At 38.3% G+C, this 15,402-nt stretch overlaps 1 protein-coding gene across 3 annotated transcripts in view; it reads right to left on the reverse strand.

The window, feature by feature from the left end:
- RABGAP1L (RAB GTPase activating protein 1 like) overlaps positions 1–15,402 on the reverse strand; it is a 214,745-nt gene that overhangs the window by 79,354 nt on the left and 119,989 nt on the right. For all 3 annotated transcript variants that reach the window (XM_085068653.1, XM_085068654.1, XM_085068652.1), the window contains exons 15-17: positions 10,745–10,819; positions 7,252–7,377; positions 5,689–5,832 (exon numbers count right to left, since the gene is read on the reverse strand). In XM_085068653.1, coding sequence (XP_084924779.1) covers positions 5,689–5,832; positions 7,252–7,377; positions 10,745–10,819 — 345 coding nt within the window. The remainder of the gene's footprint in view (positions 1–5,688; positions 5,833–7,251; positions 7,378–10,744; positions 10,820–15,402) is intronic.

The raw sequence follows: 15,402 nt of genomic DNA on the forward strand, positions 1-15,402 counted from the left end.
AGAAAATTACAGCCTCACATTCCAAGCACAAAGCAACGGGAAGTGTTTTGGCACAGGCAGACTGCACTACCCTCTCCTTTGAAAACAGTCCCCAGATTAGCTCAGCTTCCTGGATTTGTTCGTGGAATATCACTCTCCCATTTGTGGTACTTTCCTTCAGTTATTGCTGAAGTGTTCCTGAAGCCTGCCAAGACTGTTTAGGATATGCTGCTATTCCAATACAGCAGATGGCACTAGTGTTAAGTAAGCATTATGGAAATTAACTGCATTCCTAGAAAAAACAACCAAGTGAACATCAACTAGCAGGTGGCTAAAGTATTTCATGAGCAATGGGGAGAGTAATCCAGAGACAGTTTGAACATGGCATTAGATGTGTCACTCCTCTAAGGCCCAAACTAGGTCATTAAAACAGGTCATTCATCTTTGGTACCTTTTCCACCCAGATTTTAGAACATTTTCTGAAACAGAAGCAGCCTTAACATTTAGAACCACAAAATTTATCAACATCACCCAAAAGGTACCTGCTGTTCATATAAGTTATCTTGAATTGCAGATTGTTGTGAGACTGTTTTTCCTTTGCTCATGCTGAGCATTTATCATCAGCCTTGTTATTTTGGGGATAAACAAGCAGCAGCCATGAATGGAAGATACATAAATTCTGGATGCTCACAGGAACAGCTGGACAGCCTTGTGTAAAGGGTGATGCTAAACCCTGTGGCTCTCCTAGAACCTCTCAGATGTTCTCTACAAAACACTCCTCTCCTTGGTCCAAGCCTGGATTATTCCAAATTCTGTTAGAACATTTTGTGTCCCTGGTCCCCATGGCAATACAGAGCATAGTATTACACACCTCCAGTATTTCTGCTGTTGACTGAATTTTATATGCAAACACCTTCTACTACTTATAACCTTCACTTCGAAAAGAACTTTAAATTGTTTATCATTATAATCTGAAGGTTTTAAACACACACATCCAAAAGCTTTAAGAAGTTCCTCTTGCAGCAAACACACAATCAAATCTACACCCTCACTTCTTTTAATTTCTCTTCTAGTGCTGAAAAGCCCCCACAGTAGGTTATAGCTGTGAATGTGATGAATTAGGCTAAAATTACTTTTCCTGTGGATTTAAATAACTCATCTAACCACATAAAAGTCAAACTTCCAGGGCTAGTAAATCTGAGGTTATCTCCACTGCAGATCTCCCACTTCTGCAACAAAAAAGATTTTGATGGCTGACATGTCAACAGATGCTTGAATGCAGCAAACCAGCATTACCACTGGACATCCACATTCAAATTCTAGTCATCCATCTGGAGTCTGAGAAAAGCTATTCTCCTTCTTGAATTAATTAAAAGCTAATTATAGCAGCCTGGGAAAGAAATCCTTTCCAGTCTCTTTACATGAAACAGCAGTGGCTGATAAGGACTTCAGCTAGACTCAGCTCTGCAGCAGGCCTGCTGCAAAGGGACTGGGTAGGAGGAAAGTCACAGTCTAAATGCCAAAATTTATTTGTCTGTATTCCTAAAAGGAAAACAAACACACACCTCCTGGCCTTTTCCAACTCACATATATGACATTGACTTTGCTTTGGTAAACAGTACTGAAATAATGCAGACAGCTCCAGCACAGATGTATGCCTGCTTAGAATTTCAGCCCAGCTTTTAATGTGTTGTTACTAAAAGAGATTTTATTTTCTAGCAAGTCCATTCTGCTGTTTTGTAAGATTTCTTACAATATTCGAACTGGAAGGGTTAGCAAATGTAGACAACATGGCAATAACAAATAATTCCAAAGAGTCCCATTTTTCTTTCCCTATGGATCTAGAGAAGATAAACAACCGTGCACAATGCTTTATTTAATTCACATTTCATCCCAGCGCAGATTTACAGAGGAAGTGGGCTTGTTTGCCTCAGTTCCTGAGGAAGTTTAATAAATTGAAATGTTAATCTGTTCTTTCTCAACTCTTTTGAAGGCATCACAGAAGTATCTGGCAGTGACAGATAAAAAATAGCAGGCTATTATGGTCTCTCCTCCTCAGTCAGCACTAGCGCAGCGCCGGCCAGCCCTGAGAGGTACCATACGGCGTTTCCTGGCACATCCATCCCCAGCAAGACACACACAAGACAGAAATCAAATCTTCAGCACCAATACTTGTAATTCTGCTGGGATTTTCAACGTTGCATTAGGCAGGAGTGCTCCCAATAAACATATCTCCACAATGCGGTGCCACGTTTTCACTATCAGTAAGTTTTCACGTACCAGCAGCACGTTGTTCACTTTTTAAAAGGTTTTTAAAGACACCTATCAGCGTGCATTATAACAGAATTTCTCAAATTCGATTATAAAAAATATTTTACACGATATTCTGAATGCAACAGTTAATAAATAAAGGCCACGGAGTGGTGGTATCCTAGCTTTCAATTCTCCCTTCCTCCACTGTGCTATGCAGTCCTGTGAAAGACACTTTCCCTTCTTTGCTATTAGCTGTATTAGTAAACACTAAATAATTTCATATTCAAAACTGATAATCAGTTGCATCCCTTTGTATCCAGTCATGGTCACAGAATGGCAGCTTAGTAGTCAAACTGTTACACAGTCAAATTATAGTCAAAATTACGTAGTCAAATTCTGTATTATGACACTAAAATAAACAACTCTCTGTGCCATCCCAGAACAGGCAGCCTGCAGGAGGGGGTTTTGCATGTTCCCTAAATGGAGAGAAGCACCATCCTTAAGTATTTTATATGCCCCCAAACCGCACATAAAATTACCCAGATCAATTTAAAATGGTGGATACCCATAGTGTTTGAAAATTCTCAGCTAATAATGGCACGACAGCTTGAGCTCTGCACCTCCTTGAGTTTTGGCAGCACTGCATATATCACAAATGGTTAAAGAATTTTCTTTTTTGAGCAGAACAAAAATCATGACAATCCTAAAGCCACAGATTATCTGCCAACTGGTTTGGGCTGTTTTTCTCTTCTAAATGCCTACTGAGGGTCATTTATTTAGGGTTTTAAAACGAATATTGTCATTTGAAATCACATATTTTAAAACACAAAATGAAGTGAAATGTCAACTGTATTCTGTAGCACAGCTGGAGGTGCAGCTGTTGCTCTGGGGACAGCTCTGAGTGACAAGAGCTTTACCTAGATGAGCTGCTATTTCTGAGCATGACTTTAAAAGAAATAATTTAAAATAGAACAAAAAGAGACAGCAAAACAGAGAAGGCTTGCAAGGTGTTCAATAACATCATGTCATATTGATAGATGAGACTGACAAGTCCAAATACAACTCTGTGTTTCAGCAACAAAAATGTTCCTCAATGCAAACAGAAATAGCAAAGGGGAAAAGCCAAATGAAGCAACTGGAACAGGCAGCTAAAGGAACGTTTTAGGAATATCTCCAGGCTCCAACCCACACAGTCTGCTGTAATCACAGGGAAATTTTCACCTGGATCAATAGGTTTGGGTTTTTATTACTAGCAGATGAGTGTTACAACATGTACCATGGCACTGTGGTGATGTACCTGCCTGGAAACCCAAAATTCTCTTCAAGCTTCTGTCACAGGGAAGACAAAAAATTCCAAAATATTTCATTTCTGCATGAGGATGGGTGACAGATTCTGCCCCACAGCTACTTAGGCTCTGGGGGCCTTCCATTTCTAAGGCCACTGGAAATTTAAGTAATTTGGAGGGTTTAATCACATCTTCAACAGCCTGGTGACAACTTCAAAACTAAAAATAAAGAAGGTGCTAAGAAGACAAGAGAATGAAATAACTCACTCACACAGGAGCCATGGAAAATCCCAAATTTGTGTGAATTTACATAAAATTGCTCCAAGCAATATTTCATGTGGGAATGATGAGAAGACCTTGGCTGTAGTGACATTCACTTTGATGGGATTTTAAAAATTTCTCCATAAAAGTTAATTCTCATCATAACATAGCTCCTTTCTCATAGTTATGCTCCTGCCCAGGAGTTCCATCCCCAGCTTGTGCCACTGTTCCACTGTGCCTGCAAGGGAAGGAAATGTGCCTCCCTGCTTAGCTGGGAAACTACAGACTTCCAAGAGGTATTTTTTCCTCTCTGCATTGAAAGATGAGTATCTGTAAGGGCTGATTTCACTCTTCCAGCCACAATCAAAAATGGAAAACCAGAGCCAATACAAAAACTATTGCTTGACATGAAATCACTGAATGGTTGGGGTAGGAAGGCACCTCTGGAGATCAGCTATTCAAATTGTTCATCCATAATTCAAATATTTTCAAGGGGAACAGAGAGGCTCCCCTAGAATTACTAGCTGGCAACATGCATTCAGCAATGGTTTTTAATCGTTTTCTTCCCCTAATCTTTTCTTTCCTTAAAGACTTGCATGGGATGTGAACATTTTGTAAAGACAGACAGGACAAGGATGTGGAGAAAGCACAAGTCAAGAACTTGAAGAGTATTTAAAATTCATGTATCTATGACAAATTAAGGAGAAGGCTAGAAGCTTGTTTTTAAAAACTTAAAACAGTTCCACTTCAAAGGCTTCTTGCTTTTCTGGGGATTTTTTTCTGCAGAATATGTTTCAGTGTTAGCAGCTGCCACTGTTTTTTCTCCTTCCAGTTGCCAGATTTATCAGCATGTTGGTTGTTCCGAGATAAAGTAAGGAACAATTTAATGCAGAAAAAATTACGTTTTGATTTCCCCATGACTCCTTCCACAAGCTGACTGGACACACAGCTTTAGTCCTCTGTCAAGGAACAGCTTCTTTCTGGTTCTGCCTATGGCCATAAGCCTTCAGAACTGACTTTCCCACAATGAGGGCTAACCAGATTTTTATTTTAATATGACTTTAATCTATGCTCCTCCCCCAGATTCTCAGAAGTGCCTTTGACTTGAGAGTGGTCAGTTCCTGAATCTGAGGAGCACTTTTCTGATAGCCTGCCCTGGTGCCTCAGGACATCAACTCCATACTGCCCCACAGTTTCTCAAGATGTCTGTGTATCTTCTCACTTGAAAATAATTTTCTTACCCTTTCTGGTTTATTTTTAGCTGTAGTGAAAGAGGCTCCTTTAGCCAGATTATTTCACCTTTCCCACTGTAATTGCTTCAGACATGGTGAGATAAACATTGCCAATCTTACCCTACCTCATTTTGATAACTGAGCACCAATAAGCAGAGAAGGAAATAGTCTTAAGGAAACAAATACTGAGCTGTTAAATACTGAATCCTACCAAGCCATGTGCAACAAGCCTGAAGATTCTCAGAGAAAATACTTCACAATAAATAAGTAAAAGTTAACAGAATGAACTAGAGTCAACAGTGTTTCATACACAGGAAGCCTTCACCATTTAAGATTACCAATTCTTTTATCTATCTATTTATTTTCATGTTTGTGACCCCTTCAAATCAGAGAGGAAATCAGGGCCAGTTTCAAAAGCAGGTGTAATGCCATGAATGCTCTGAATTCCCATCTACCAAAAGAAGTAATGGTATTTTACCAAAATAAACAGTCTAGGTTACCAACCTATCCTGACTGGGTTTTTAAAGAAAGTGTGAACATCTTCTGTACAGTTTCTACATAATTTAGTTACACACATTTTGTAATTAAGCAATAAAGGACTTCAACAAGACTAAATAAAACAAGAAGAAACATTGATGGATTAGACGAAGGACTTTCTGATGCAATTTTTTTTTTACCTCACAAAGGAGTAAATCAATGATGTGGAAGACCATGCAGAGTGGAAACTTGGCAGTAAAAAGAGTGAGGAACCATTGGGATGCATACATATGAGCTTCCAAATTGAGGTCTGAGAAATGGCTGTGCAAGTCTGGTAACTGCTCCTGGAATAACAGAAAAAAAAGAAGTTTCAGTATTACTAATTAATCTGGGTTCTTCATCCATACTTTCAGTAAGGACCAGGGTTGCTGGTCCAAAAAAACACCAAAAAACACCAAAAAACACAACAAAGTGAAAACCTGGCTTCTTTTGAGCAATGGAAATGTTTCTTGATAAATTTCAGTGCCCATGGTTACAGTTTTTAGCAAGATATCCACAGTGGATTCTATCACAGTACCAAAGAATGTACTGAGACTATGCTGAGAAATTACAAAATCTTCAAGAGTTGGAAGGCAGAGCAGTTGTAAAATCTGTGTCATGGTGTATTTTTTTTAAGTTATCCCTTGCTGTGTCTTGCTATAAATGCTTCTGCCACAAAAAAACAATGGCTACTGGAACCAGATCACCTTGCAGAGCTTGAAAGCAACAGAGTGCACAACTCCATCAGACAATTTCTCTAACTAGGAGCATATATAATCAACACAAAATAAGCACTGAAAATCCTACTGAATAGTGAAGATATGGTCATTTAATAAAGTATCTTTGTTAAGAGTATATTTGTGAATAAAATCTGGTTTGTTTGTTAATAAAAATCTTTGTAAACTTATGTAAATACTGAGAAGGCCATATGCTGAAGTATCACGTTAATTAGTATGTAATTCTACTCCATCAAGTATGAAATATGCACAACTCGATTTTTTATCTGAAAAAATACCATTAAATTAGGAATAGTCTGTTTTGTTTGGTTCCAGAGTATCCCACACAGGTATCTATGGTCATCTGTGAGAACTGACTTCAGCAACCAACATTTCCCTGTGCCAACAGAGGGACAGGGCTTAATGAACTGTCAGTAATTCCTTATTAGTCAGAGCAACTGTTCAGTTATGCTAAACTACTCGATGAAATAATTCCACCTGAAAAAAGAGCAAAGTCACAGAAGAGACAGGAAAACCTGCCCAATGAGCCACATTTTATTGGTATTTCACAAGCATCAGGATGTCCTGATTTGCCTGACCTCTTAACTACCAACACAATTCATGGAAAGTAGGACACTGATGGAGGCAATCCAAAGGCTACACTGGCCTCAATAATAGCAGAGAGAGATTCTCTCTAGGCATCATCAGAAACAGAAAGAGAAGGAGCAAACAAACAGAGCTGGGGGAAAGCCAGATTCCTGCTCTACTTGGATACATAGATTAGCAGCAAGAGTGGTGTATCAAAGACAAAAGAAACTAGAAACAAATCTGACTCATGTTGTTTTAATTCAGCTACTAAACTTCCCTGCTTTGCTTTTACCCTGCCTCTAAAAGGAGAGGGGTTTTATTGTCCAGTAGCTTTTGGAAGCAAAGCATTCATCTCCTTCATCATACCAGTATTTCCATTTATGAAATAAGCACAAGGAGAATTTCTAATTCTGGCCCCACCTGCATTAACTTCTCCAGCTGGAAAAATTTGCAATGGAGATCTTCAAAGTTATTTCTGTAGAGGTCCCTCAAGCCATAGTCATACATTATTTTCACAAACACACAGAATGCCTGCTCCTCTGGCATCTGTTTGGAAAAACACACAAAAGTTAGGTTAACAACAGAGCTAAGACTGGAAATGCCTTACACAGATACACTTAAATACCTTATGCACAATGAATTCAGAACCAGGGAGGCATGAAAGTTTTCAGCCAAGTACTGGGAATGCCAAATTAACCAACTAAAACCTCAGGGGGACTATTCTGCTTGATGAGCACCTGGATTTGCCTCTGTGAGGCCTTCTTTGAGGAAAATGTGGGATCCTATCACAGGTTCATGTACATATGCATCCCTACAGCAGCACAACTCTCAGCAGCATTCTTTCTGTCCAACAGGTGTGAGAACAACCAGTACATGACTCCCAGGCACAGAAAAACAATTTGATAATAAAAGAAAGAATGAAAATAAAAAGGAAACAACTCATGACAGTGATGTCCACTGAGAGAGACTTTGTTAAATGGGAAAAATTCAGAACTAAGGTACAATCAACCTCTAGTGAGAACAGTGCTCATCTGCTTTCATCCAAACCCCAGGACATCAGGCTCTCAAGTCAGGTTTCCCACAATCCCATCTATTAACATGCTGACTTTTTCAGAAGCCCTACATCCATAATCTCTATTCCATTCTGACCAGAATTTCTCAACCAACAGCAGTTTGGAAGGTGATACTAACACCAGCTGTCTGAGCCACTCTACACTTGCATTTGCTGGCTTGAGCCACTGGATGCTGAATTGGTGGGAAGCCCTAAGTCACCAAACCTCCACATCATCTCCCCCACTTCCCCTGTGCCTTCAGCTAACACAGTAAGACAGCACAAACAGAACCCAAACTGACTTTTCAAACACCCAGAAAAACACCTTTCTTTTGGAAGCACCAGCTTGTAACAAATGAAAATTGCTGAGGATCAAGAACAACTGCTGACCTTTCAGTGTGCTCACTCATTTGGCCTATTGCCAACTCCTTATCAAATATCGCTGCAGATAAAAGCTCAGTATTTCCTTCAAAGAGAATTTCAGGCTCTTGATAGTTCCCTTTGGGGTTTCATCTTTTATACTCAGCCCATGATTAGGGCCTGTCTCCAGGGCCATGGGCAGACAGCTTCATTTTCAGACATCATAAAGGAAAGCAAGGTTGGCTATCAGTCTGGGCTTGATTCACCCAGGACAAATTCTCAGGAATTTCAAAGCTCTTAATCACAATTTTATCTGGATGGAATGATCCTCACTGACAGCATATAAAAGCTGCAGACAAAGTAAAGGGAAGAAATAATTTTATCCTGACCAAAAGGCTTCAATCTGCTCTGCAAGATGAAGGCAAATTTCGGGCCTTTTGGTAATAAACACTTATTTTTAATGGTAATAAACTCTTATTTCTAAAATAAACACAGGTGCTCATGCAAAGGCCCCTCTACCCTGCATGCTCAGTCAGACACTCATGCATTGACAGCTCTCCCTCCCCCAAGACAGGGAGATGGAACAGAGGTCAGGATTAGGCCAAAGAGCTCCTCAAGTCCTTGCTCTCAGTGAACAATATTACCAACCCCAAGAATTCAAAATCATGAATTGAATTTTTTTTTTTTTTTAATTTAAGCCAAACAGAAAAGTTGGGCATCACCATTCTGATTTTTTCCATTTACATATTTGCCCTTTGCTATCTTTTATTTGAAATCACAAAAGCCAGAAACTTGTAATATCTTAAGATAAAATTTTAGGGTTTTTTTTCCCCACAGACAATGACTGCAAAATAGACAAGAAAAAAAAGTCAAATACTGTGAGACTTACAGTACATTTATTAGGGTTGGCAACACTGTTCCCCTGTGATTAGAAGTTGCATACTCTTGATGGGAATTTCATCATCAAAGTAGGAAAATCACAAAAATCAAGGATGGAGGTTCAGGCTGCCCAACCATCCTTGAAACATATCTACATTGAAGAGAAAGAATAACCAGTCCCCCAAAAAGAAAAGGGAAAGCAAGAGGTCTAGAAATCCATGCAAAAATCGAAGAGTTAGAGAGGGTCTTACAAGCATTCACAGCACACAGATTGTTTGGAGAATTTGAGAAAAACAAGAGGTTGAGAACATCCTGGGAAGCTCCTGAATTACATGAGCTCTTTGACATGGCTTTGCTTCCCCCTTTCTCTCTCACTTTAATATCCTACTATGACAGCAAATGTCATAAAGGGCATATTAAGATGAGAGTAATTTCCATTTAGCATTCCCTGTGTACAGGGCAATTTCTTCCAGCTCCAGAACACTAGAAACAGTTGATTCTTTGTAGTAATACAGCACAGAACTAAGGTAGAAGAGCTGAAGTATTAGTCAAATGTTATGAATGTGACACCCACACATTTTTAAATAACTGGTATTGAAAATGGCTTATTTTTCCAGTGGAACATCAAAATCCTGCTTTGAGTAAAAAATTAATTGCAAAATAACTGTGAGATAAGCTATTTTACAGTGTATGTCAGACTGCAATAATGGGACTAATTCAGGTTTATTCTTAAAAGAGCTAAAGCTTCTCTGCAACTCTGTCACTGTTCCTCAAGACTTGAAGGAATCACAGGTCTCACTAGGAACTACAACTTAAACTAATCTGAATTTGAGTTCTGAATGCCTTAGGAAGTGTGTGTGTAACATATATACCAGCACCAGCTGTCTCAAACCCACAGTTCAAGAGGTATTTCAATCCTAACTGATAATCTACTAATTAAAACCTGACAGAAAAAGCAGGCTAGAGCCTGAGTAAGAGTTGTGGTTGAGGTTTGGGGTGGCTTATCCAGGTAGACTTTATCTCAATAAATACACTACTTGAATCTGCTGCTTTTCCACTGAGACATCAAATGTAAAGCATCTTGCAACTATAAAAATAGTGTATTTATTTATCTATCTCTGGACATATACCCATGTGTCTGTAAAGGAAGCAACAGATCAACGTTTGTGCAGTTTTTGATTACAGGCCAAAATATCAAGGTTAAAACTCAGCTTTCACTTAGAAGGTTTTATAAAACATCCCTAGGAGAAAAAGGTTCCCAAAAAATTAATGGGATTACTTGCTTTGATGAGCTACTCTGAGAATGTCTCCCAGAGTCAAACTCCCCACAAACACAAAGGGAGCTCACTTAGGTGACAACTAAATTAAAAGAAAATATTAATATGGAATAAATCAGTTTCAGGTTTTGACACTGAAGTACTTGAGAATTTAATCAATTTCTCCCAGATAAAGGAAACCTACATTCATAAAGACAGAAGCCTGTGGCCAAAAAGCAACAGGAGGAAAATTAATACAGGGAAATAAATAACAGTAAATATCTGTCAAACAACATGCTGAAGTACTAGTGATTTTACAGCTGCATTGGTTTCAAGTATCAAAGCTTTCATTTTGCAATGAACTCACATGCAGTAGAAGCACAGCTGCAAGGAAGGACTGTCCCTGGCAGTAGCCAATGTCTTCATCATAGACAGAATAGGCCTAGAAAAAAGAAAAGTCAAACTGTATTTAAAATGCACCCAGGCATCACCAAACAGTGTTCTCATCAATGAGCTATTCAGGATCCTGCAGGATATTTCCTTTCAATATCTGAAGGGATCCAGCAGGAAGTCAAAGAGATATGTTCTGATAAAGGTGGTAAAACTGTAACCACTCTATGTGACTAACTAGAATCATCCACTGACTAATCACCACCCTGAATCTTTATCTATTTGTTCCCCAGGTCTATCAGCTTCTAGATGCCTAATATTTTCTCTCTGTAGCTTTCCTAAAGGATGTATTACTGCTGTTTTTGAGAGGCCAGCTCCACTTAGATATGCAGAATCACACATGAGAAATTTGATTTATGATTTCTTCATACTGTATACAAAAATTTCTAATTTACTTTAAAAAATTTAGGTGAAAAATTAACATCAAATTATCCATGCTGGTCGCTCTTTGTTGTGAGAAGCATTATAGCAAATAATTTGCTGAAAATAGCAATAAATTAATCCAAACAATTATTTTAAATTAAGTAATGAGAAACAAACACACTGGAGAAAACATACTTCTTCCAAAACTGACATAGATTGAAAAGTACAGAAAGTTGTAAGAAATAAAAACATACTTCTTTTGAGATTCTGAAAGAAGCTAAAATTATGGCAAAAGAGGGAAAATGAGAAGGGTACCCAAAAAATCCTCACTCTGCAGTTAAATACAAAAATATGAAGAAAGAACAGCAAATTTTCTCATAATCAACCTCCTAACACATTTGAGCTCATAATAAATCCATTTCAAATACATTCAGAGCAGGAAAGCAAAGTCTCTGCTTGGAAAATCTATGGTCAATGTAAAAAAGTTGTATTTCAACTCCAGCAGAAAATCCCCATGAACTTTCCTGGTTCTGTTTTATTACAGAATAATCACAGGGTTTGTCATCCTGCTGGAACCATTTCCAACAGGGGATGTGTTGAAGGATCTGTGTCCAACTGAATATCAAAAGAGATAATAAATTAAAGGGAATAAAATTACTGAACATTTATTAAGAACAGATGGTATTCACCCAAAAAACTTGAGGGGGGAAGCAAACTGGAAAATCACTAATTGCATGATTGAAACACGAGATGAAATTTTCCAATTTCCATTTTCTAAAATTTTCAATCATTTCCAATTTCAATTTTCTAAAAAGGTTGATCCATAGAACTACAGATCAGCAAGTACTGGATAATCTGATTTAAATAAAAATATGAAATTAAATAATGGACACAGGCTGTATAGGAGAAAAATGTCCAAGGGCCCCAGTAAAAGGATGTAATCATTAAAAAAACCTTTGAAGTAACCAAAAACCATGAAAAAAAAATTAACTGCTTGATCCATTTGCTTTTTGAAATTCATTTCCACCAGGGCCTTCCCCAAAATCTGTTCTTGACAAGCAGCTCTTATTGGATACTTGGACATTACCAGAAACTTGACACAAACTTCAGTCCTGCATCAGAATTGGATCAAACAAAGAAAGATTCTGCTCTTAAGTCAAAACATCATAATCCTGACAACTAAAGGTTTAGTTTTTCATGAAGTCTCTAAAATCTACATGGTTTCATTGCATCTACCCAATGCAAAGAGCCTTTGGAAGCTTCATGCACTTTACATTTCAAATTATACTATTTTAAGCAACCTATGGGATTTGAGAGTGCAGAAATATGATGTAATTAACCAGAATAACCCCGAAAATAAGGATGCTGCCTACAGATAATACCATAATATCAGATTATTAACGAAAGATCTAAGATTAATTATTTAAGAGTCATGTGTCTAAGGAATTGAGGAGCATTAACTTTATCTTTCCACACGAAATAGGAAAACAAGGCAAAATCCCAAATCCCCTATTTCCACTGCAGTCACTGTAACTTTCCAATTTCAACAGGATGTGATTTTTCCCATGACAACCTGTGACAATGTCACAATCTTTTCACTTACTATTCTCCTAAATTCTTGGGGAACTTCCAATTACAATTCCCCAGTTAACTGAGATTTTAAATATTCTCTGTCTCATAAATGGGACTTAATGAAGGTTCTGACTTGAAGCCTATTTTCTGTATGAACTTCATTTAACTAAATGAAGATCTCACAGAATTAAGACCTCTTTTTAACAGTTATCTGTATTTATTCTGAAGAAAAGAACTACTGCACAGTTATTAGTACATCATCATTAGAAAGTGAGTTCTTTGGAAGCAAAGTCTTCTCAAAGTCTGCGCTAGAGAACCACCTGGACATTGGGAAAATTAACCAAGAATCCAGGGCTGGGCAGAAACTCTTCTCCAAAATAATTTAACAGAGGAAAATCTCCCAAGATCAGAACCTTCTGCAGACAGAAAAAACTCCAAATACGTAGCATTTAAAAGACGAAGGGAAAGGTGGCTGAATTTAAAACCTCAGGTTTGGGATTTCTGTAACTACTGTCTCTGAGTCTCAGCAGATTTAATTAAGTTTAGAGGGTGTGCCTCTCTATGATCTCTATGAAATGACCAAGGGAAGCTCCTCAGTGTTTAATACATAGTTCTGGGCTGAAGTCTGCTGCAGCAGACTTAGAACACTTATTTGGTGTCTGAAACTCAGACTGTCTCAGGAAAACATCCATACTTTGATGCAGACTTTTCACCCAACAAGGTATTTTTTTACATGCTCAGTTGCTAAATAGTATCAGTGATAGTACAATTTAAAACTTTATACCTTCATTTATTTTAAGGCTAACAGTCTGAAAGTAATGCTATTCCTATGGGTGCAGCATTGAGCATGTATCACATTGTACATGCAATTTCTGCATTGACTGCAAACCGTATTTTTAGGCATTGGTTACTCATTTATTGAGTATCAGGAAGCAGCACGTGGCTGTTACACAACATGCCTCCCCCAGAGCTGGGAGGGCTGAGAGGATGAGGAAATCTTCACCTTCATTCAGGCAAGCCCCCAAACGGACCATTTGCAGCATTCAGGATTACAGAGCTGACCTTTCCATCAGTACAGGCTCAGTAAAATCCCACGTGCAAGAACAGTGCTGAGCACAGATGCACAGAGAAGGATCCTTATTAATATGGAAATGGAAGAAGACAAGATAACATTAAAAATCCTTTGCATGAAAAAAGACAATAATATTTACTAGCACTGCTCTTCAACCCAGGAACAGAAAAAAATAAACAAAAACAAAAATCCAACTAAAAATAGGTTTATTTCACCTAAAAATAGGTGAAAAAGAATTTTCACCTAAAAATAGGTGAAAAAGAATTCTTAACTGATTGTGTTTATCCTAAAATTGGCAAATAGATTTCTGCAGGAACAAAAGAGATGTGTTCTCTGATAAATAATTACACCTAAGCGGACAAACACTGAAACTCCCCATTTGTAAATCTAAGGAGATACTAAGGATTGAAAAATGTGGAAGAATACATGCCCAGTGAGAAGAGGTGACCATCAGAAAAGGCATGCTGCATTGAATGGGAAATGAAAATGTAAAAGAAGTACAAAAATTAGACTTTCAGCTTACAGGCCAGCACTAAACAGCAGCTCTGCTGAAGCATAATCCATCATTCACATAGAAGCTACCTAGTTACAGAAGAGCAACTCAAAGATATTTTCACATTTCAATATGCAATAACAAAAGCTAAAACACTCCATAACAGAGCCCACTCAGTGCTAGCATTTCTAGAAAACAGTTTGTTATTCTCTGCTAATGTGGGTACCAACAAACAGACATTGCAGCAACAACTAAAACACAGTGTTCAGTCTCACAGCAAAGCAGCCTCACACTGATCCTGCACCTAAAACCTTCAGGAAAGTGAGACTGGGACTGGGAAAATAACTCCAAATCTGATTCACAAAGGGATCAGCACTTGGTAACAAAACACATCCTGATCAAAATGATTCATATCCTTCCGCAACGCCTCTGCTCACTGAGAAACACTAACACCAACTCTGAATCTCTGAGGATTCAACCATTTCCTGAAAAACAAGGGAAGCATTGTGCCTGTTTTCCCAGTCTGCCCAGTAAGAGCACCCACTGAGCTAACCTGATTGATTTTCCTGCACCATGCTCCCTTTTCCCCATTACAGTCACAGCGGCTGTTTGTTGAATAGGAGTTACTTTCATCAGAAAATTAGGGAAAACACATATCATGTTAAATTCTACACTGCACACACTCTAGAGAGCCGAGAGGATTAATTCTGCCAAGTGCTCTGACTCCCTGGAGCATCAAGCTGGAGGTGTATATGCAGCATGGGAGCAGGCACTGAGTACTGTTCACTTATGCACTGTAACACTGAGGTGAGCTCTTTAAATAGTGCTAGAATTTGCAGAGTATTTAAGCAGAAAGCATGCAAGAAGCAGCACTTTTCCCAAAGATTCCCTAAAATTTGATCTGTGAAAATCCAGCTTAAGTGGTGCCCTCAAGTGAAATCTCCAGTCTAGAATCTGAAACTCTTTTCATTCCTTATCACCATTGTCAGTCCTAAAGTTTATTTTTAGGCACTCTGTCACAGAGATGTTCTGCCACAGAAAAAGTTTCCATCTTTCCTGATTTCCTACTGTTCTG

This window comes from Lichenostomus cassidix, chromosome 8 (assembly GCF_008360975.1).
Source record: "Lichenostomus cassidix isolate B80296 chromosome 8, HeHo_3.0, whole genome shotgun sequence".
NCBI lineage: Eukaryota > Metazoa > Chordata > Aves > Passeriformes > Meliphagidae > Lichenostomus > Lichenostomus cassidix.